The sequence below is a fragment of the Oncorhynchus masou genome, chromosome 15 (genome assembly GCF_036934945.1).
Source record: "Oncorhynchus masou masou isolate Uvic2021 chromosome 15, UVic_Omas_1.1, whole genome shotgun sequence".
In the NCBI taxonomy this organism is placed as follows: domain Eukaryota; kingdom Metazoa; phylum Chordata; class Actinopteri; order Salmoniformes; family Salmonidae; genus Oncorhynchus; species Oncorhynchus masou.
The window spans coordinates 13816994-13840370 of record NC_088226.1 but is presented as its reverse complement, the minus strand read 5'-3'; the positions used below and the strand labels follow the sequence as shown (position 1 = coordinate 13840370).

At 42.8% G+C, this 23377-nt stretch overlaps 2 protein-coding genes across 8 annotated transcripts; one reads left to right on the top strand and one right to left on the bottom strand.

Annotated features, from left to right (window-relative positions):
* The first annotated feature begins 2010 nt into the window (after positions 1–2010).
* Positions 2011–18407, top strand: LOC135555684 (mitogen-activated protein kinase kinase kinase 14-like). Of its 5 annotated transcripts, none has more exons than XM_064988344.1 (16): positions 2011–2125; positions 10691–10955; positions 11056–11137; positions 11312–11546; positions 11920–12300; positions 12410–12544; positions 12652–12781; positions 14652–14780; positions 15837–15944; positions 16061–16221; positions 16383–16533; positions 16704–17036; positions 17182–17294; positions 17552–17693; positions 17809–17909; positions 18058–18407. In XM_064988344.1, the coding sequence occupies exons 2-16, from the start codon at positions 10697–10699 to the stop codon at positions 18220–18222; spliced, it is 2625 nt and encodes an 874-aa protein (XP_064844416.1). In that variant the 5' UTR covers positions 2011–2125; positions 10691–10696; the 3' UTR covers positions 18223–18407. The 5 variants fall into 5 exon arrangements, with proteins under 5 accessions (XP_064844416.1, XP_064844414.1, XP_064844418.1 ...); XM_064988342.1 differs by having other exon boundaries at positions 10688–10955; XM_064988346.1 differs by having other exon boundaries at positions 2013–2125; positions 10688–10955; positions 16064–16221.
* Positions 18408–18825: 418 nt separating this feature from the next.
* Positions 18826–23267, bottom strand: LOC135555686 (apoptosis regulator BAX-like). 3 transcript variants are annotated; one of them, XM_064988347.1, is made up of 7 exons: positions 23173–23267; positions 22379–22449; positions 21519–21567; positions 20666–20830; positions 20408–20543; positions 20082–20186; positions 18826–19949 (listed from the first exon to the last, which is right to left on the bottom strand). In XM_064988347.1, the coding sequence occupies exons 1-7, from the start codon at positions 23250–23252 to the stop codon at positions 19851–19853; spliced, it is 705 nt and encodes a 234-aa protein (XP_064844419.1). In that variant the 5' UTR covers positions 23253–23267; the 3' UTR covers positions 18826–19850. The 3 variants fall into 3 exon arrangements, with proteins under 3 accessions (XP_064844419.1, XP_064844420.1, XP_064844421.1); XM_064988348.1 differs by having other exon boundaries at positions 22379–22437; XM_064988349.1 differs by lacking the exon at positions 22379–22449 and having other exon boundaries at positions 23173–23256.
* Positions 23268–23377: the final 110 nt, after the last annotated feature.

Here is a 23377-nt window from a genome sequence, read left to right as displayed (position 1 = left end):
TGACCTAAGACAGGGAATGTTTACTAGGATTAAATGTCAGGAATTGTGAAAAACTGAGTTGAAATGTATTTGGCTAAGGTGTATGTAAACTTCCGATTTCAACTGTATCATGGTGGCAAGGCATATGACAGGGATCATCTACTAGATTCAGCCTCTGGATGATTTTTCTTGAGAGGATGGTCGGGAGGCGTAATATAACTACAAATAATTTGTAGATGGCAAATTGACTGCAAGAAGCCCCCCAAAATATGTTTGACTAAAACATAATAATTTCAAACCTTTTTTACATTTGTATATGATCACATCGTGTCTCTCTATTACGTGTGGAAATACTTTGGAACAGATTTCTTAATTGAAAATCACTTTTTTTTACAGTATTTTATGTCCAACAATGAAAATTCCACCCACCAAAAAATGTATAAATATATACAGTACAAGTCAAACGTTTGGACACACCTACTCATTCAAGGGTTTTTCTTTATTTTTACTATTTTCTACATTGTAGAATAAAAGTGAAGAAATCAAAACTATGAAATGACATATGTTATCATGTAGTAACAAAAAAAGTGTTAAATCAAAATATATTTGAGATTCTTCAAAGTAGCAACCCTTTGCCTTGATGACAGCTTTGCACATTCTTTGCATTCTCTCAACCAGTTTAACCTGGAATGCTTTTCCAACAGTCTTGAAAGAATTCCCACACATGCTGAGCACTTGTTGGCTGCTTTTCCTTCACTCTGCGGTCCAACTTATCCCAAACCACCTCAGTTGGGTTGAGGTTGGGTGATTGTGGAGGCCAGGTCATCTGATGCAGCACTACTTCTTGGTCAAATAGCTCTTACACAGCCTGGAGGTGTGTTGGGTCATTGTCCTGTTGAAAAACAAATGATAGTCCCAATCAGCGCGAACCAGATCATCCGCTCACCTACTCTGCGTCTCACAAAGACACGGCGGTTGGAACCAAAAATCTCAAATGGACAGATTTCCACCGGTCTAATGTCCATTGCTCATGTTTCTTGGCCCAAGCAAGTCTCTTCTTATTGTTGGTGTCCTTTAGTAGTGGTTTCTTTGCAGCAATTTGACCATGAAGGCCTGATTCACAGTATCCTCTGAACTTTTGATGTTGAGTTGTGTCTGTTACTTGAACTCTGGGAAGCATTTATTTGGGCTGCAATTTCTGAGGCTGGCAACTCTAATGAACTTATCCTCTGCAACAAAGGAAACTCTGGGTCTTCCTTTCCTGTGGTGGTTCTCATGAGAGCCAGATTCATCATAGTGCTTAATGGTTTTTGCGACTGCACTTAAAGAAACTTTCAAAGTTCTTGAAATGTTCTGCATTGACTGACCTTCATGTCTCAACGTAATGATGGACTGTCGTTTCTCTGTGATTATTTGAGCTGTTCTTGCCATACTATGGACTTGGTATTTTACCAAATAGGGCTATCTTCTGTATACCACCCCTAGCTTGGCACAACACAACTGATTGGCTCAAATGCAATAAGAAGGAAAGAAATAACTAACATATTTTACTTTTAACAAGGCACACCTATTAATTGAAATGCATTCCAGGTGACTACCTCCTGAAGCTGGTTGAGAGAATGCCAAGAGTGTGCAAAGCTGTCATCAAGGCAAAGGGTGGCTACTTTGAAGAATCTCAAATATAAATTATATTTTGATTTGTTTAACCTTTGTTTTGTTACTTTTTTTGGTTACTTCCAGGTTCGATATAACTAAGTTGAGAAAAGTTGTGCCGACATTGTGAAAACATTTAGACTGCGTTTAGACAGGCGGCCCAATTCCGATGAATTTAATCGGATCGCATTTGAAAAAAATCTGATGAGAAAAGATGTGATTGGTGAGAAAATACATATGAGTGGAAAAAAAGATCAGAATTGGGCTGCCTGTTTAAACGCAGCCTTGGTGTTTACTAAAGTAATTGTACACAAGAACCACACACTTCCTACATTCAAACCTAACTTCGAAAACGATCATGTACTTTCGATTTTCAGATCTACACCCCTCCGATGACGCAATTTTCAACGTTGGACATTTTTCGCGAACTGTGTTGATGCTGAAAACAGCCGACGCCTTTTATCAATTGCAAAAACAACAGACCTGAACAAAGGTAAGTCAATATGAACTATAAAGATATTAGAATTGAATATGTCCACAAGATGAATAACTTTCTTAGCAAATGGGTTGAAGTACATTTGAAATGGCGCAGGAAAAGGAGGTGAAGTGAAGTCGCGTCAACATTTTTCTCGACCATAGCATAATGATACTTTTTATTTCACGACTTAACGTTAATTACTTAAGAACTTCTTAGTTGTTACATTTAAGATAACAAATGACCCAAGTAGATGTTATGCACGAAGTTTCCACATAGGCTATTACAGTAGATATTGCCATATATTACAGTACAGTACACGGCCTGTTGACGATAGTATCTTCTGACCGGGGTGCTTTGTTCAGAGGAGCCAACGCTTGCTGCAAACATGAACACGTATCGCTTGCAGAACGTTTTTTTGGAAACATAAGGAACGTGTCTTCCAGATCAGAGAGAAATAACCTTTTGTTCTCATAAAACAAACTTTTAAATTACTACACACCTTTATTGGGTTAGTGTTCCCACACGCCCAAATATATCTCCAATATACATCGCTTGTTTATGGAAGACCTAGGTGGCCACCTGGGCTAATTAGCTATCTAATGCGCTCCGAACACGTGTGTAAGTGTAACTGGGGAGGAAGTGTAGTCCCTCAACTGGATGGAGGCTTGCACAGCTTGTGGATCTGTGCAAAACGCTACAGTAAGTGTATATTTTTTTATTTGAAGGATTCTTTCTCGCCGATATGAAAGACAACGGGCAAATCAAATTGTATTTTTTCACAAACACATGGTTAGGAGATGTTAATGCGAATGTAGCGAAATGCTTGTGCTTCTAGTTCCGACCATGCAGTAATATCCAACGAGTAATCTAACCTAACAATTTCACAACAATTACCTTATACACACAAGTGTAAAAGAATGAATAAGAATGTGTACATGAAAAAATATATATTAATGAGTGATGGTATAGAACGGCATAGGCAAGATGCAGTGGATGGTATAGAGTACAGTATATACATATGAGATGAGTAATATAGGATATGTAAACATATAAAAGTGGCATTGTTTAAAGTGGCTAGTGATACATTACACCAAGATGGCAAGATGCAGTAGATGGTATAGAGTACAGTATATACATATGAGATGAGTAATGTTGGGTATGTAAACATTATATGAAGTGGCATTGATTAAAGTGGCTAGTGATACATTTATTACATCACTTTTTAACATTTTAACAATTTTAACATATCAACATAAGTTTTGAAAACCAGTTGGAAAGTCATGATTGTTGACTTTTTTAAACTTTAAAACACAGCATCGGAATTGTATACTGAACAAAAATATAAACGCAACATGCAACAATTTCAAAGATTTTACTGAGTTACAGTTTATATAAGGAAATAGTCAATTGAAATAAATTCCTTAGGCACTAATCTATGGATTTCACATGACTGGGAATACATATATGCATCAGTTGGTCATAAGTAGGGGTTTGGAACACAAAACCAGTCAGTGTCTGATGTGACCACCATTTGCCTCATGCAGCACGACACATCTCCTTCACATAGAGTTGATCAGGCTGCTGATTGTGGGCTGTGGAATGTTGTCTCACTCCTCTTCAATGGCTGTGCGAAGTTGCTGGATATTGTCCAGAACTGGAACACACTGTCGTACACGTCGATCCAGAGCATCCCAAACATGCTCAATGGGTGACATGTCTGGTGAGTATGCAGGCCATGGAAGAACTGGGACATTTTCAGCTTCCAGGAATTGTGTACAGATCTTTGTGACATTGGGCTGTGCATTATCATGCTGAAACATGAGGTGATGGCGGCGAATCAATGGCACGACAATTGTCCTCAGGACCTCCACACGGTATGTCTGCGCATTCAAATTGCCATAGATAAAATGCAATTGTGTTCTTTGTCCGTCGTTTATGCCTGCCCATAACGCCACCATTTGTCAATCTGTTCACAACATTGACATCAGCAAACTACTCGCCCACACAACGCCATACATGTGGTCTGCGGTTATGAGGCCGGTTGGACATTCTGCCAAATTCTCTAAAATTATGTTGGAGGCAGCTTATGGTAGAGAAATGAACATTCAATTATCTGGCAACAGCTCTGGTTGACAGTGCTGCAGTCAGAATTGCACGCTCCCTCAAAACTTGGGTTTTTCATGCTAGCAGTTTAATTTAGTCTAGTAGGCTATTTTTGGACAAGTTGCAGAATTTGATAAGCCAATTGGCCTATCAACCCTCTACCAGTTGTCTGTACAGGGTCTGCTGTCACTCTTCCAGTATGCAATATATAGGCTTTGGCAGTATACCGTATATACCAATACAGCAGAGAAATTGAGTCTCGCGCTTTAATGCTCTCACTGTTGTGCAGCATACACAATAGCATAGTTACAGTATTGAATTCACAACTAAATGTTTGCAGCTAGATATAACTATTAAGTTAACTGTCTAAAATGTGCTAAATGCTCTGAGGTTGTGCATTTGGTTTGCTGACATAGTAGCTAGTTATCTACCAAGCTTCACACTATTGATCTTCGTGCGTGCACGTGGGTGGAGTGGGATTTTTGGAGTAGGGATAACATTTTTGTAATATGATTTCCTTGCTGGGCTACTCTCATTCACAAGGGGGCGATAGCAACGTTTTTTCCTTTTGTGACTTTCCTTGCTAGTTAGTAGTAGCTAGCTGGCAGCCACTGAGATATAATAAGAACTGCATCCAAGATGTCCAACCGTTGTTTTCAAGGTAGATCTACTCATGTTCACATACGCCGATTCATGGACCATGTATACTTCGGTTGCATCTGATTTATACAGCCAACATCTCCTACGCACAGGGAGCAGCCATGACGTCATCCAAAAACATGGCAGACATTGGATGAATATAACATTTTAATATCTTCGGCTGTGAGTGATGGAAAAAAATCAGCCTCAACTACAATTATTTGAATAATGAAATTAATGATTTGTGCACAAAGGTGATGACTGAAGTGTCTCATTAGGAATTCTCTATGTCTGATGCATTATTAGCACCTGTCACGTTGTTCGAAATAATAATGGTCGGACCAAGGCGCAGCGTACGTAGAGTTCCACATATTTTAATGAATAAACTTAAGCAAATACAAAACAATAAAGAATAAACAAACCGTGACGACAATTCAGTGCTAACAGGCAACTAAACATAAACAATGTCCCATAACCCACAGGCGGGAAAATGCTACTTAAGTATGATCCCCAATTAGAGACAACGATAACCAGCTGCCTCTAATTGGGGATTATACAAATCACCAACATAGAAAATCAAACCTAGAACCCCACATAGAAAATATAAACTAGATTTTTTTTTTTAAACCTAGTCACGCCCTGACCTACTCTACCATAGAAAATACAGGTTTTCTATGGTCAGGACGTGACAGAACCAGAGTAAATAGGTGTTGTCTTTCTGGCGTGTGAAGGATGTGTTTCTATGCACAGAGGCCTTCACCCCCTCTGATACCCAGCCTTATTCACTCATTGAGACATTCATTTTGGATTCCCATGAGTTTCTTGAGTTTCCCATGAATGAATGCCTCTTAACAGTGCTCTGTGAGGAACTGGGGGGCCCAGAAGTACTGGCAGGTATCCAGGAATGGCGGAGGCGTACTGGTGTGTTAAATTATCCAGGTCCTGCAGGAGATGGAGCCCTCGGCTGTTCTTACTCAAGCCTCTGGTATTCTGCTAATTTGAGTGGGCGTATATGAGTCAGTGGTCATTGTGTGTCTGTGTGTATCCATCCTGAATCTTTTCAGCAGTTCCATCTGCAGCCATTCCTCTATTTGTTCCTTTCTTTGTTGTATCCTCTACAGTCTACATTCACTCCCCCAGAATCTAGCTGCCATTTTTGGATCCCCTTTCCACCCCTCCTCCCGTTCTTGTCCTTTCTGCCCCCACATTCTCTCACTCCTCCACCAAGATTCCAACTGTCCCCCACCCCTCTGCTCACTGAGTATCATGCTCATGTTTTTCATGCATGTGTTTTTGATAGGGAGTCGAGAGGTCCTCAAACACAGTTACATTGACAGATAGACAGGGGCCTACATTGTTATAACAAAGTTGTTACATTGCTGTAATAACACAACATAGAGAAACAAAAAACTGAATCTGCACAGTTTACCAAATACTGAGTACAGCTAAGGGAGGACTTACTTTATATATCACAATGACTGGTCCCTATGGTCAGAGTGGTTTTCTGGGCTGTGGAGGGCAGCTCTACAACCTATCATTAGCCTGTAGTTCTCATAGTTTAACCTCTTCAAGAGGTTTTTAAGAGGGCAAATGACTTGTGAGTGACCCAACAAGGCCAGAGGATGTAAGCTAATCCCAGGATAGAAAATGATCACCTTCGCTCTGTTTAAGCGATCACAAGTAAAATAAAGCAAGAGTCAAGGGTGATGATAAGTTCATATACTGTAGGCTACATGCTTTAAGCTGTCACTCACTGCTATGATTTGATACAAGAGTTGGCTGTTTGACATGTCCAAATGTGGTCCCTGAGTTTCCTTGCCCTTTAGTGACTCTGTTCTGAGTAATCTGTTGTTCCTCTCAAAAAAAAGAGGAAACCTGAAAAAGGAAGTGAGGTTTTCCAAAACTCAAAAAGGTGGCCGACCTTTTCCCTGCTATGAGTTAAAACCTCACAATTCTCACATGTAATCCTCACGAGTCAATCTGATGTTGTTTTATTTATTAAAATGATTATAACAAGGGAAAACAGCAGGGGCTAAAGGTCTGAAGTTCAACACCCATAACTAAAAAATATAGATTATACAGACAGGGGATTTGATAGCAGCATCATTGATTTATGGGAGCACATACAGTGGGGCAAAAAAGTATTTAGTCAGCCACCAATTGTGCAAGTTCTCCCACTTAAAAAGATGAGAGAGGTCTGTAATTTTCATCATAGGTACACTTCAACTATGACAGACAAAATGAGAAAATAAAATTCAGAAAATCACATTGTAGGATTTTTTATGAATTTATTTGCAAATTATGGTGGAAAATAAGTATTTGGTCACCTACAAACAAGCAAGATTTCTGGCTCTCACAGACCTCTGTCCTCCACTCGTTACCTGTATTAATGGCCCCTGTTTGAACATGTTATCAGTATAAAAGACACCTGTCCACAACCTCAAACAGTCACACTCCAAACTCCACTATGGCCAAGACCAAAGAGCTGTCAAAGGACACCAGAAACAAAATTGTAGACCTGCACCAGGCTGGGAAGACTGAATCTGCGATAGGTAAGCAGCTTGGTTTGAAGAAATCAACTGTGGGAGCAATTATTAGGAAATGGAAGACATACAAGACCATTGATAATCTCCCTCGATCTGGGGCTCCACGCAAGATCTCACCCCGTGGGGTCAAAATGATCACAAGAACGGTGAGCAAAAATCCCAGAACCACACGGGGGGACCTAGTGAATGACCTGCAGAGAGCTGGGACCAAAGGAACAAAGCCTACCATCAGTAACACACTACGCCGCCAGAGACTCTCATCCTGCAGTTCCAGACGTGTCCCCCTGCTTAAGCCAGTACATGTCCAGGCCCGTCTGAAGTTTGTTAGAGAGCATTTAGATGATCCAGAAGAAGATTGCGAGAATGTCATATGGTCAGATGAAACCAAAATATAACTTTTTGGTAAAAACTCAACTCGTTGTGTTTGGAGGACAAAGAATGCTGAAATACATCCAAAGAACACCATACCTACTGTGAAGCATGGGGGTGGAAACATCATGCTTTGGGGCTGTTTTTCTGCAACGGGACCAGGACGACTGATCCGTGTAAAGGAAAGAATGAATGGGGCCATGTATCGTGAGATTTTGAGTGAAAACCTCCTTCCATTAGCAAGGGCATTGAAGATGAAATGTGGCTGGGTCTTTCAGCATGACAATGATCCCAAACACACCGCCCGGGCAATGAAGGAGAGGCTTCGTAAGAAGCATTTCAAGGTCCTGGAGTGGCCTAGCCAGTCTCCAGATCTCAACCCCATAGAAATCTTTGGAGGGAGTTGAAAGTCCGTGTTGCCCAGCAACAGCCCCAAAACATCACTATTCTAGAGGAGATCTGCATGGAGGAATGGGCCAAAATACCAGCAACAGTGTGTGAAAACCTTGTGAAGACTTACAGAAAACGTTTGACCTCTGTCATTGCCAACAAAGGGTATATAATAAAGTATTGAGATAAGCTTTTGTTATTGACCAAATACTTATTTTCCACCATAATTTGCAAATAAATACATTAAAAATCCTACAATGTGATTTTCTGGATTTTTTTTTCTCATTTTGTCTGTCATAGTTGAAGTGTACCTATGATGACAATTACAGGCCTCTCTCATGTTTTTAAGTAGGAGAACTTGCACAATTGGTGGCTGACTAAATACTTTTTGCCCCACTGTAACTTTGGCTATATGCAGAACATAACTAGGGTGTTCCTGTGGACATGATTGATGCGACTACTCTGGTCTGATGGGATCAAATGGCTTATTCATGCATCATCGTTTGCTTGATATTAGACCGTGAGTGTGTTTCAAGAGCATATCCCTGAACCCTGACCCCTTTCTGCAGCCCCAACGCAGCACAATGAGAGGCTTAAAGTGTGGCCAAAGAGTATAACATAGTTTAGTACATAACTAACACGTGGCCCCTTGCTTTGGGGAATTAGATCTTCAGGGTTTGTTGTTTTGGGTCCCAAATGAACATTTAAAGAGTTAGACAGGTTAGATTTGGACACTGTTGGGTGCACTTTTTAATGATATGCTCTAATTTTCCAATTATTTAGGGAGAGTGAAAATGGGACAGAAAGACACTGAGCATAAGTGAGAGAAAGAGAAAGCGCAGAAAGAGCAAGACAGCCCTGCTGCTGCAGGGAAAAGAGGGAGGGGGGATGTGGGGAAGTGAGATGGATTTCCCGTAAATCACCATCAACCAATCACAGCTCCTACCCAGGTTGGCAGTAGGCCAGTGGGATCAAGCGACACCAAGCAACCGAGATACACAGCAAGATTACAGAGTGAAGTAGAGAGAGAGAGTCGAAAGAGACCTATATTACAGAGCGTGAGTTATCATTTGGAAGGATAGGGGTATTTACTAGCAGAATATTTGACTTCAGTTTAGTTTAGTGAAAGACGGATAACCAGAAGAGACTGCAGACCTGCAATTCGGACCTGCCTCTGTTGGTAGGTCTATGTTTCCTTCCTCAGCGTCTATTTTTCTGTCCAGTTCTTTGTCAAAGGGCCTGTTCTTACTTCCGCCCCACTTGATTTCAGTTGGGGTGTGGTGCTGTGTTTTGGAGGAGGGGTACGTGTGCGGAGCTCTTGCTTTAGCAGGAAGTGATGATCAGTGAATGACAAAGCTGGTGTGCCTGATCAGAGTCTGGGTTAGACAAAGTGTGTGTGGAGGAGGGGAATGAGAGATTGACAGGAAAGTGGAGGAAAATTCACTGAACAGTGTGTGGAGTGTTTTATTTGAATGCTATACAGGTTCTAAGAGATTTCTATCAAGATTTGCATATCCTGGTATAAACATTTACATAGCATTTACCCTGGCAGTCAACCTGAGCTTGGCGTGTCATAAAGGGAACAGGGCACCTGTCGAAGGGAAGATCAAAAGTGAGGGGGAAAGATAAACTCCTGTGAAGTGCTGGCACACTGATGCAACATGCAGCAACACTAGCTCTACAGCTCTCTGCTTACAGTGCTCACTAAGCGATTCTAGGTCCAAAGCCTCTCTGGTCTTTCTCTACTGAATTAAACATGCTCAGATCAGAGGGGTTTTCATTTGAAATACATACTCCATGCTTGATGCACACACAGACACACACACACACACACATGATATTCTGTGGAACTGAGGCAGTTCTGTTCCTTGAGCATGCCATGTAGCAGTCTTTACAACACAACTACTTCCTGGTGTTAACTACACAGTTGTAACTGTCAAAACAAGGCCGTGATTGAGTTTCCTGTTTCATTCGCTCACCGCAAAACGTGAAGTTTCAGCAGAGAAGGAGTTGCGATCAAGTTTCTGTGTCAAGCATACACTTCCTCCATGTTGAGAAATGTATATGTTTCAAATCAAATTTTATTGGTCACCTGCACCGAATACAACAGGTGTGGTCTTTACCGGGAAATACTTACTTACGAGCCCATTCCCAACAATGCAGAGTTAAAAAGTACAAAAAAATATTTACAATGCAGAGATAAACAATTACTAGATTGACTTGTTTCACTGTCACACAAAGCCGGACATTATTCCATTCTTAGCAGGTGCGAATTTCAATTGACATGAGGGAGGCTCTTTCCAGAAGTTAACAAGCTATACTGGGGTTTTTGATTACCCAGTCGCTGTCCCAGCAGTCACAAGCTCTGCTCCGCTCTCTGCTAATGGACAGGTGTGAGGATCGCTTAGATCAGCAAGTTGGTTGTTGTGGAGATGTGCTTCAAATGAAGTGCTGTACACTGAGCTGTTCAAGGACGGACCGTTTTGAATACCATGTTTTATTCTGTATTGACATAATTTTCCTTTTCCAGCAGGTGAGAATGGCGGTGAATCAAAGGATCTTTAACTCGACCAGACCATTCTCAGGGTCACCCCAAATAGAGCTGAAGGGGTCTTACCCAAGCCTCCCCAGCCCAGAAGACAGGATGAGTGACGAGGAGGGGAAGGAGAGCGAAGGGGACTTCATGGCTTGTTTAAAACCCAGACTAATTCAAGTCCTAACGCAGGGCACAGCAGAACAAGTGGGTGAAGCAGGTCCACTGAACTATCAGAAGAACTCATTCATAGCCCAGGCTGAATGTGAGTATACTAAGGACGGGCGATACTAGTTTTGATAGGATTAATTACAGAGAGAGAGAGAATGGCACCAAGCTAACACCTGCTGTCTGTGCTTCCCCAGGTGAAACCCAAGACTCCCAGCAGTTCAGCCCTTCCTGCTCCGAACGCTCCTATGTCGGGTCCCCCAACTGCTTAATCAACCGGTATGACCTCACGTATCCCTCCATAACACACTCCATTATCTCTCCTTCTAACTATCTCAATCTTTGGTTTTTTCTTTAGCTACAAAGCATTAGTAAAACCACTAATGTCTTCTTACAGTTTGGGTTTTCGTGACAGTACTGCATTCACACAGGCATTGCTGTTGTCTTCCACAGGGACTCATCAGAGCACAACAATGTGGCGTGTTCCACCGTAGCCTCCACCCAGGACCAACCAGGCTCCCCGGCCCACTGCTCCCCCAGGAAGAAGCCAAGGAAGAATCAGAAGAGGAAGGAGAAGAAAGAGGAGCAAAGGGAGACAGTGAAGCAGAGACAGAGACGTAGAGTACCTTCTGGTGTCCCTGAGCAGGAGACCCAGACTGGCAGTTCTCCTCAACTGATCCAGACCCAGGTAAGATGAGCACTCTCCCTGTAACATCCTACCGTCAGACACAAAATGGATGACGTTGAACTCTAGTTGAACTTGAAGTGCCTTTCTTATGATTCATAGTCTGTAGTATGAACCGTAGACGGTCTCATATAGTGTTTGAGCTTCTATCAGCAAACATCCTAGCACAAACATTAGCCTTCCAACCGGGAGGAAGTGATTCAGAGAACTCTTGACTGTCTGACAAAGCTTCCTTTCAGGTGTCCATACTAGTCTTGAAGCCTCACACACATAGATAGTTGTCAGTGTCAGTATCATCACCTGAAGGTGAAAGTTCTTACCTGGCAGACAGTCACCTTTAATCACCTTGTGGTTGGTTTGTCTTTCTCCCCTTTAGGAGGACGCTTCAGAGGCATTAAGTAACATCAGCACTTCCTACAGTAGCAGTATCCCGAGTTTAGAGGCGCATGACACCAGACGCCCCCCTTACCCCCTCCAGGACTGCAACAGGGGCCCCAGCCATTCCCACCCATGCTGGGGCCCCCAGGTGTTTAGCCCCTCCTGCAACCTCTCCACCTATGGGCAGGAGAGTGACTCGGACTCTCCACTCAGCAGTGTGGGAGACTGTTCGTTGGCCCTAGCAGGGCTCAGGGGCAGTGTCAGTCAGGAGGACCGATGCTACGCAGGTCCCTTCTGCAAAGACGTGGAAAGGCATATCTGGGAGAAGGAGGGAGAAGTCTCAGAGACTGACACCAACGAGGGCCTGATCTTCAATGAGGTAACTTTCCAGACTGCAATAGTTGTCGATAAATGCAGTTGTTTACTTGTGGCTTTTTCTGATTCCTCCTTATTCACTCAGCCAATTGTTCCCTCTTATTTCCTATTAGAATATTCAGCCTGTGAATTATGAGTACAGGGAGGGGAAGGACTACAGCCTCTGCAAGTCTATCAACACAGGGTCATACGGGGAAGTGCACAGTGTGCAAGACAACAGAACACACTTCAGATTTTGCGCTAAAAAGGTACAACAGCACTTACACTCTCTGTGTACATTCTCTGTGTACATTATCTGTGTGTTATCTCTCACTATTGATAACTATTGAACTCTCGTCCCTCTCCTTCCTCCCAGATTCTCCTGAAGAGTTTTAGTAGTGAGGAAGTGGGTACGTGGAGTGCCCTGAAGTCTCCTCGCGTGGTGGAACTCTTCGGAGTGATCAGAGAGGGGCCCTATGTCGTCCTCTTCATGGACCTCAAAGCTGGTGAGCTATACACTATACTGTACCTCGATCTCAGGCAGTGACCTGGATGCTAGTTATGCTCGGGCAAGCTTTTTGTTCACCTGCACCCACCCACAATTGCTAATAACCCATCCACAACCGCCAGACTATATGTGATAAAGTGACAATCTGAGACCCGACCCTAACCCGCTAACATAGAAAAATGCTGTAGGCTATAGTCAAAAGACAGTGGAATTATTTTTTGACAGGGGGTGCAGATTTTCTCCTGATTTTAGATATGTTTCTTCTTATAATTTCTAACATTTTGGTAGACTATTTGTTAGTCAACTTGTCTATAATTAAATAGATGCAGCTTTTCTTCTGTCGTTTTATGTTGCCCTCAAAGACTATATTAACCCCTGCTCACCAGATTGTCATAAATCAATAGAATGAATGCTTTAATCTAGTTGACATCTGTAGAGTTTTTCTCTGTCATCTTCTTTCATGGAGCAAAGACGTTTAGGGACCAAAAAATAATTAAAGGGGGAATATTTTATGTGGTTGAAATTCTATCAGCTTTTATGATGCTGATAAAGATAGATACCATCTGTAGAGGTACTAACTGAGCATTTGCATTCTCTCAAGATGCTGATAGAAAGAAATCACATTTCTCCACTCATGTTCCTGAGTCAGAATTTTGCCTACATTTGGTGTATCATGTTACTGCAAGAAATCCTTAATTTTGCAGGAGTTAATATTAAGGCTATGTGAGGTTATAGACCTACAGTCAGTGTCCAGATTTCAATTTCCATTTAACCCATCTGAACAGTAGGCTACAGTTCCCTTGAACTTCCCTATTTGAAGTCCCTGTTTTGTGACTGTTGAATTTGTATAGCGCCTCACAATCATCACACATTTCCCACTTCACCAAATATTTTCCCAAAATTACTTTTCTGGCCCTCCTTTCCCTTTATATTCAACATTTCAAAGCTTTTCTCTTGTTGAATTAAACTCCTTTTTGCCTCCGTGGATTAACGTAACCTTAAAATTATTATTATTATTTTTTACAAATTACCCCTTTTTTCTCCCCTATTTCGTGGGATCCAATTGGTAGTTACAGTCTTGTCTCATTGCTACAACTCCCGTACGGACTTGTGAGAGGCGAAGGTCGAGAGCCGTGCGTCCTCGGAAACACAACCCAACCAAGCTGCACTGCTTCTTGACACAATGCCCACAATACCCAACCATGGAAGCCAGCCGCACCAATGTGTCAGAGGAAACACCGTACACCTGGCGACAGTGTGCACTGCGCCCGGCCCGCCACAGGAGTCGCTAGTGTGCGATGGGACAAGGACATCCCTGCCAGCCAAGCCCTCCCCTAACCCAGACAACCTTGGGCCAATTGTGCTTCGCCCCATGGGTCTCCCGGTCACGGCCGGCTCCTACAGAGCCTGGACTAGAACTCAGAATCTCTTGTGACACAGCTAGCACTACGATGCAGTGTCTTAGACCGCTGCACCACTCGGGAGGCCGACGTAAACTTTTTTTGCCCGTTCCCAAAAGCATGTGGTTATTGGCATGTAGGCTATTTGGCGCTAGTACAGTTAGACCTCTAGGTTTATGCACTAATGCCAGGTAGCCTAAAATAATTAAAGAACATCCTCAGTGTAGCCTATAGATATAAATTGCACAGGAATGACACATTTATGGATTTTTAAAGGTATTGTTTTCCATTTATTCAACACGCCACCCACCCTTCAGCCACACAATATTTAATGACCCTAAACGTCAACCAGGGCATGACTACTAGACTAGTTTCTCGAAGAATGCCTCAGATCACCACTCTGATTTTGAGGTGATTTTTCATCACCCACTGACCCCTCCTGTCCTCTTCTCTATTATCTGCTTCTAGGCTCTGTGGGTCAGCTTATTAAAGAGAGGGGTCGGCTACCTGAGGACCTGGCCCTTCACTACCACTGTCAGGTCCTGGGGGCGCTGGAACACCTGCTGAAGAGACGAGTGCTGCATCTGGACATAAAGGGTAGGCCGAGACATGAGATAATGAAAAATGACTGACTTATGAACAAAAATACACAAGAAGGTTCATAAAACACACAGTAACTAAATGTCTGGGCATGTAGACTGACTCTGGTGATGACACTAGGCATTTTCAAACTAGGTTTGATTACAGTGTTTGATTGCGATGTTTGATTACGGTGTTTGATTGCGATGTTTGATTACGGTGTTTGATTGCGATGTTTGATTACGGTGTTTGATTGCGATGTTTGATTGCGATGTTTGATTACGGTGTTTGATTGCGATGTTTGATTACGGTGTTTGATTGCGATGTTTGATTGCATTGTTTGATTGCGGTGTTTGATTACAGTGTTTGATTATGGCAGCTATTAAAACAGTAATTAAAAGACTTGACACATGTAAAGAGAAAATAGAGAAGCAGACGTTCAGGTTATTCATATTTTGTTTCATATTTTGCCTTGGTGAGAGTAAGTTCTTTCTCGGCTGTTTTTGCAGTTGTTATGTGGAACACAAGAGTCGCAGATCGTGTCTTGATCTCCAGCACCTGTGTTGTGAAACCAGAGCACCACAGGCTGAGAATGCGCCAAGCCGGGAATTTCCCACAGCGTGACTCACCGCTGCTCTTTAGAGGGCGCAAGCGCTCGCCAGCCAGAGAGAGGGAGAGACAGAACTCGAGGAAGAGAGAGAGCGACAGAGCAAAGGATAGACAGTCGGAACCACATGGCTCAGTGCTCAGATGCCACCTGGTGTCAGATAAGCTACACCACAGGCACAGATACAACAGGGAGGTTTTGCCAAGTCACCTGCTGCCTGTCTATTATGCTATAAGCCCCAGATTCATTCCTTCCCCAACAGCTGTTTCTTTATAGCCAACATGACTTGGATTTGACTCTCTTTTCCCCCTGGTTACCAGAACCTTGCCCCGTCTGCATAGCTACAGCGCTGCTAAATATGGCTGTCTCATCCCAGGATTATAGAACAACAATAACCAAATCCAGTATATAGCCATAGATTAACATGCCTTCCTGTGTGTGTGTGTGTGTGTGTGTGTGTGTTGCAGCGGACAATGTGTTGCTGTCAGAGGATGGGAGGGACACTTTTCTGTGTGACTTTGGACACTCGGAGAGAATGGACATTGGTGGACAGAGCCTAAGTGCATCCCAAGGAGGTAGCAAAATATGAACTCAAGACCTCACTAGGCAAAAAAAAAAGGGATACACCAAAAAAATAAAGTGTTTGACCTGGTTGTCATGTCTGAATGTATACTCTGTATGTGCGTGGAAGCAGATCTGAAGGGGACAGAGACACACATGGCCCCGGAGATTGTGAAAGGGGAAACCCGCGGAGCCAAAGCAGACGTGTGGAGCAGCTGCTGCATGTTACTGCACATGCTCAATGGCTGCCAGCCCTGGACACGATACTACTCCCGCCCACTGTACTTCAAGGTATCCTTCAACACAACAACACCCTGTCTTCTTACTTGACATGTGACAAGTATGTTTAACTTTTGATGTTAAAAAAAAAAAAAATTGGCGCCAATATTAGGCCTCCAATTGGATTGAATCTTCATGTCGTGGATTCATTGTTCGTGTGGCTATGGTTACAGATAGCCAATGAACCACCGCCTCTGAGGGAGATCCCGCCCGATTGCAGTCCCTTCACTGCTGATGTCATAAAGGTGGGACTACAGAAGGAGCCAACCAAGAGGGCCTCTGCCCCGGAGCTCAAGGGAAGAGCAGCCAGAGCTCTGAGAGAAGGTGAGGGTGTAGCACCACCACTGTTTTTAGATCAGTGCTTAAATGTTAAAAACTGTGGCTGTTAACCATGTTCATTTGAATACTGGCTAACATACCTACTGCCTTTAGATCAGTCCTTAGATGTTATAACTTTGTTATAAATGACTAACAACCCTACTGTGTGTCTTTAGTGGGAGGACTCAGCAGCCCCATCAGAGGGTCCTATAAGGAGCCCCTACAGATAGATGACAGCCCCGGCCAGTCTAGCCAGCCCTGGCCTCCCTTCAGCAGAGACACCTGCTCTGAGGAGAACCATAAGCTATTGCTGGAATCCATGAACCCAGGGAGCAGGGAGCTGAACAATGATGAGGAGGAGGAAGGCAGTGAGGCAGACACAGAGGAGACAACCTCACCTCCAGACTCACCTCGCTCTCTACTGACACAACTCCATGAATGGCAAAATCCCAAGATGGCCGACGTCACCTCCAACGTGTCTGAGCTTGAACTGCGCAAACTGGAGAGAGGTAAGGATTGTTGCAACATTCTGCATGTTTGCTGTCTGTCAGTCTGTGTATCTCAGTTCATTTTACTTGATGTATATCCTTGTGTGTCTATATCAACTCAAGTCAACTCCTCTGTTCTTACCGCTCCTCTTCTGTTCGTCTGCAGAGTTCTACCTGACCAGTCTGTCTCAGCTGCACTCAGCAGAAACCCAGGAGCAACTACTGTCCTGCCTGAGCAGCAGTGACTGTTACTCCAACAGGGACTTATGGGACAGAAAGGTAACCCACCATACAAACCTGCCATACCTGACATGTTAGATAATATGAACAGCTGTAGGGTGTGTAATGTGTTTCTGTGGGTTGGTATCTGTTGGTATCGGATGTCAGAAGGTGAATTCACCAATTTGTAAGTCGCTCTGGATAAGAGCGTCTGCTAAATGACTTAAATGTAAATGTATCTGGATCTCTCGGTCACATTATCAACCCATTCACGGTTCTCCCTCTATTTTCCCTGTCTCCCTCCTCCCTGACTACAGGACTCTGGCCGTTGGTCCATCAGCCCAGGTGATGACCTCAGCTCTGGCGTGTTCTCCTACAACAGCCAACCGGACGGACAGATTCTCAGTATGGACTGGCTGGTTCACCAAAGCCACCTGTCTCCACCCCGATGCTTTGAGGGTGAGTGACATTGTTATCTGGATAGGATCTCATTCCCATAGAGATGTCACTCATGCTGAGAAAGCATGTGCAGTGCACTCATGTTGGCTGTTTCTCTGCACTGTGATTGGCTCAGGAGTGGACGTCTGCATCACGGACGTAAATGGGCAAAGCATCCGGATCCGAGAGAAACGTAGGGTGAAGGTGGGCCACATTGCCACGGGGATCAGCGACCAGGTGAGTGAGGAATCATGGTAGACCCCTGACAACAAGTCATGCACAATCATATTTTCATGTTTATGCACTTGTCCTTTTCACAGGCGACTACACAGTCCTTCATTACACCACAATAAATCTTACACCTGTGTGTCTCTCTCTCCCCTAGATCTCTGAGAGGGTGTTCACCATGGAGACTCAGGAGCGGGAGCCAGTGGCCCATGATGAGGAGGTGCAGGACTCTGGCCTCCTGCTCCGCTGTGTCCCTGCTCCTGACTACAGCCAGGCCTGGAGATGGAGGGTCAAGGAGGGGGTGCTGGAGACTCGTGACTGAGCCATCAACTCCCCCCATTCATCAGTAGCAGTCTCATCAAGCATCAGGACTGTAGACTCACTCCTGTACGCCTGTATCAGTCTATCCTGCTTTTTATCAAACTGTGTTATGCATAATATTTTTAGGGACAAATGTCATGGGTTTCTAATAAATGGATATCCCTGTAAATTACAGGAGCACAGACACACGTGGTCTTTGTGTTCTCTTTAGAGACAATGGTTAATGTGAATAAGCTACAACTGCCTTTTCTCAAAGTACGGTATGAAAAGTCCAACAGTGCTGTAGACCTAGCATAATTTTATACAGCTGTCCAAAAATGACAGCCCTTTTCTGTACTTAGCTAGAGCACACCCAACAACAGCACCGAGCCAATAAGATGTTAACATCTCAACCCTGTGTACCTTACAGTAACATGGCATCATGTCATGAAATCAAAGCTCTACTCTGGAGAAGTTCATATCCATTTGTTGATCAATAGGAAAGATTCAATCCAACTACTGCATTACTATTAGACACTCTCTTATGCTTCCAGTTGAGAATGTGTATAAGCAGGCAATAGTTTTAAAATCATCTTTCTCCAAATATGTCACAGCTTAAGAAGGATCACAATCCATAAAATGTTTTTATTTTAGGTTCATATTACTAAAACAAACTGTCACTGCAAAAAGATAGTTTCAGGGGACAAGAGTTTTACAAAAGATTTATAGAAAAAGTGAAAAATTTGAACAATATCAAAGCAATTTATTGTAGAAATTTAAAAAAGGACGAAGGCACTGACAACTTAAAAGAAATAAGAAAAGGTTCCCTTATTTGTTAACACATTAACAAGGTGTATAAAAAGAGCATTTGATTGTGAAGGATTATGGTAAAGTCTACTTTTAAATAGCCCACCATAGAATACAGTACTTTGAACACTATGCTGAGAGAGAGAGGTAAACATCTGTGAGAGGAGGACAGTGCTGTGTGTGTGCAGTAGAATTGCGCGCACACACACACGTGTACCTGGAACATCTGTTGATCCTATGATCACACATAGATGCTCACAGACACACACCCCAAAATGCATACTCTAGCAAAGAGATACAATGAAGACGGCTGGAGAGAATGATCAGATAGGAAAAAGGAGAGACTCAATGGGAGAAGTGCAACAGAAATAAAGCACAGCAGGAAAGCATAGGAGATTCTCATGGCTAACCTGGGGGGGTGATTTAATGTCATCAGTTCATGTCATAAGACTTAAGCAACAAAATGTCATGCAGCGACTTGTTTGTAAGAAATAAAAAATAAATTAATTCAAAGATGTGCCCTGGCCGAGTCTCTATACATCTCTTTCCATCTTTCTCTCCTGTATGTGCGGTCAAGAGCCGCTCACATTTTCAGTGGTGTAGGGAACAGAGGTAAGAAGAACTTTGAATCTGACTTGATCCTTTGCCATGGATGGAGGGCAGGAAAGAGGAGTGGTTGATCAGGTCCAAACGTAGCTGTTTTTCCATTCCCAACTCTATTTTTCCTTCCCCAGAAACACTTCCCATTTACCCTCACATCAGGTCTGTCTCTACTACCTAGTTCTCCTCCCAGTCTTATGTCCCTCCCTCTTTGTCCTTTCTTCTCTCAGGCTCTCCTCCACCTCACATCCTGCGGATGACCAGCACAGTGGTAAGAACTCCAGCGAGGAACACCCCCACGGTCTGCCAGGTGGGAGTGCCAAAGTAGGAACGGATTCCCTCCTAAGAATTAGGAAGAGACCATTGTCTTCAATCATCACTACAACTACAAATTCAAAAACACATTTATAAAAAAAAAAACATGTATGAAACCTGTAAATCAATTTGGGGAAAGCACATCTACTGATTCCTTACCCAGCCACCCTGCTCCCTAATCCAGTTGATCACATGATCTCGCAGGTAGTCTGTGGCCCAGCTGATAATGGTTCTGATGATGTCGGGGACCTTGGTCAACAGAGCCTGAGGAGAGAAAGACGATGCTGTCTTATTACACAATGAAGAAGCCAACTCATCCCAAAACTTGTAAAATGCAGTACCATTCCAAGCGTTGCAGTTTTCAAAACAGTGAATCTATTCCGACTGAGATGAGCCCCGTTTCCTTTGTCTAACAGAGGACAAGAGAGCAAGAGATTGATTGAGAGAGGAGAGCTAAATAAAACACAACCACTGACAACCCTCACCTTGATGACCAGCCGACAGGCAAAGTAGAAGAGTGCCACCACCCTACCCCAGTTGAACTTCCCATCAGAGAAGATCTCACAGGCCACTCTCATAAAAACCTCCTGGCTGGGCTGGAGTGCAGTATCATTTATCATACTGAATGGAAAAACAAGAGAGATGCTCTGAGTATTGCACAAACTCCAGAGGTCAATTCAAAGTATATATCGATTCAAGCAAAGAGCTGGAGTCCCTTTTTCTAAGTCCTTGGTTTAAGATACCTTTGGAGTTGTGTATTGCCATCCAGCTCATCTCCAATCTGCTGCAGGCACTGGGCCAGTTTCTTGTGGTTGGGGTCACACAGCTCACTCCCGCCCAACTGGGTCTGTAACACTGACAACTGAGTGCTGCTGTCGGCATGGCGACGAACCCGCTCGTAGATGAAACTGCGAAGAGAGGGTCACCGGTAAACAACTAGCTAGTATATGTGATCCTTGTCTGATTAATCAGGGTGTAACAAAATTAATTGGTATATACAGCCTGAAACATTGGAGTGCAAAATCTTATAAAATGTTCAGCCAGAATGTTGAATAATTTTTTTTTTTTTAACTTACTCTACAGGTTGTCTGTGCAGTTTGTCCTTCAGACGCTCGAAATTTGAGACAAATATCCACAGGAAAGTACTGTTTTCCAGGCTTTTTAGAGTGCTGGTAGGTCAGATGAATGCGAGCAACGTCTGATCTGTGGTTCGCTGACCCTTGGCTATTGTTTACATATTGTGCATGTGTTTACGTCGCATTCGTCAGAAGATTGAAAATACACACCAAAAATACAAGCCAACAGAACCATATACCTACCGGCTCAGTAAAAAGCCCGGTAAACAGGCTTTTTACTGAGGATATTTTGTCTCAAATTTCAAGTGGCTGAAGGACAAACCGCACAGACAACCTGTAGTGTAAGCTCAAATGTAATGTTATTCAACATTCTGGCTTGTAAAGGAACATTTATGATTTGGACTCCAATGTTTCAGGCTATATGTACCAATTAAATAGTGTATTACAGCCTGATTAAATCAGACAAATGGGAATAAAGAATAAAGATCAAATTCAGGAGCAAACAAGAAGGTATACTCACTCTGTCAGTAATCTTTTTCCCAGTTCTAGTACCTGATCAGTTCCATTACCTGAGAACACAAAGCAACACTGTAGTGAGAGTACTACCAGAACGTAAACCAACAGCAGGTAGAGGCAATTTAAGACAATGCCTATGTCTAGGTAGTCTGGCTAACACTGAACTCTTGAAGTCCTCCTGACTGAGACACGTAGGTAGCGTCAGCCAAGGCTAATGTATGGGTGTCTGTCATATCGAAACTGGGGAGTCATAAATATATTATGTAATGGGCTAAACATGATTGAAATGTGACGCAAAAATATATTTTTGAACAAGTAGGTACTGAAGTATGCAGGTCTCATGACCAGTTCAGTGTGACATGAATTAACGTGAAAGTTAAAACACCAGCTGACTCATTTTCAGAAGTAGACTTCTCAGCTGACATTAGTAACAGTTGGGCTGGCCCAAGATGTACTACAGATAGGTTAGTTGCCAATGATGTTTCTGGAATTACAACCATTAAGAATGAAGTACAACAACTCACTGGACTGCCACACCTGCCCCTACCAGCCCTACAGGAGGGCAGCTCCCAATCAGCCCAGTCCAAGCTCTCCTGTGCCCTAGCACCCCAATGGTGGAACCAGCTTCCCCCTGCCCATTTCCCAAAAAACATCTGAAACACTACCCCTTCAAAGAGTATCTTAAATACACCCCCCACTAACATGCATATTAAACACAGCTAGCTATCACCCACATACTAGTCTGACAAACCAGTCTGTAATACACTATTAATTGGTATAAACAGCTTGAAACAAATGCCTGCAAAATCTTGTAAATGTTCCTTGCCAGAATGTTGAATAAAATTACATTTAAACTTACTATACCGATTGTCTGTGTGGTTTGTCCTTCATCTTCATTGAGACAAAATATCCCCAGGAAAGTACTGTTAAAAAGACTTTTTAGAGAGCCGGTAGGTATATGGTTCAGTACCAAGGTAAAGGTTGTTTTATATAGGATATTCGCTTCTCTCACCAATAGCTATTGAACCAAGCATGCCATGACAATGAAAATATATTCTAAATCAGTGAAGGATGGAGAACAATCCATAGGTTTTGTGTGTGAATTTCTAATTTTCTTATCAGATTTCAATCTTCAAAAAGATCTAAGATTAACACACAAAAGGTGTCGATTGTTCTCCATCCTCCTCTGATTCAGAAATAAACGTCACAATACTCCATGTCATGGCATGATTGGTTCAATAGCTATTGACGAGTGAAAACCGAATATCCAATACAAAACATAATGTTTGGGGTGTATATGTATATACCAATTAACTGTTTATTACAGACTAGCACATCACATAACGTTACAGGCTTACAGGCTAGCTTGGTGAGAAAAGAAAATAAGTTAACTATAATGTAGCTTTCCCAGATAGATAGATAACTTAACTACCTAGTTATGTGTATGGGCATGTTTCAGAGATGGGATGGCTGGGTGTTATGTTAGCTAGTTAACCAGCTGGCTAGCTCGACGCGGCTGGGTCCAACCGGTAACAAACCTCAATTATTTAACAAGTTAACTAAACTGTGACAAATACTTTAAGTTCCGGCTCACGATAATTACGATATCAGTGCCACAGTTCCGTATCGATTGTGTTTATCATAGTTATGTCACTTACCTGAATCGCCTCCTCCCGACGGCGTAGCCATCTTGTAACGTTACTAATATTACTTTGAGTCTGCTTCCGCCTGCAGTCATGTGACATATGTTTACAGTAACAGAGGAGTGGCTTCGTTTTGCTCGTTCATATGAATGCCAGCTTGTAGGAACACAACGCAGAGGGCCGATAACATTTAAGAGTAGTCAATTTACAAAACACTAAG

Coding starts and splice junctions, on each gene's coding strand:
- LOC135555684 (XM_064988344.1), top strand. CDS start 10,697: ATGGCGGTGAATCAAAGGATCTTTAACTCGACCAGACCATTCTCAGGG. Junction 14,781..15,836: donor GCTGCATCTGGACATAAAGG/GTAGGCCGAGAC, acceptor TGTGTGTTGCAG/CGGACAATGTGTTGCTGTCA. Junction 17,694..17,808: donor TCCACCCCGATGCTTTGAGG/GTGAGTGACATT, acceptor TGATTGGCTCAG/GAGTGGACGTCTGCATCACG.
- LOC135555686 (XM_064988347.1), bottom strand. CDS start 23,252: ATGACTGCAGGCGGAAGCAGACTCAAAGTAATATTAGTAACGTTACAA. Junction 20,831..21,518: donor GGAAAAAGATTACTGACAGA/GTGAGTATACCT, acceptor CTCTCTTCGCAG/TTTCATCTACGAGCGGGTTC. Junction 20,187..20,407: donor CCTGTCGGCTGGTCATCAAG/GTGAGGGTTGTC, acceptor TTCTCTCCTCAG/GCTCTGTTGACCAAGGTCCC.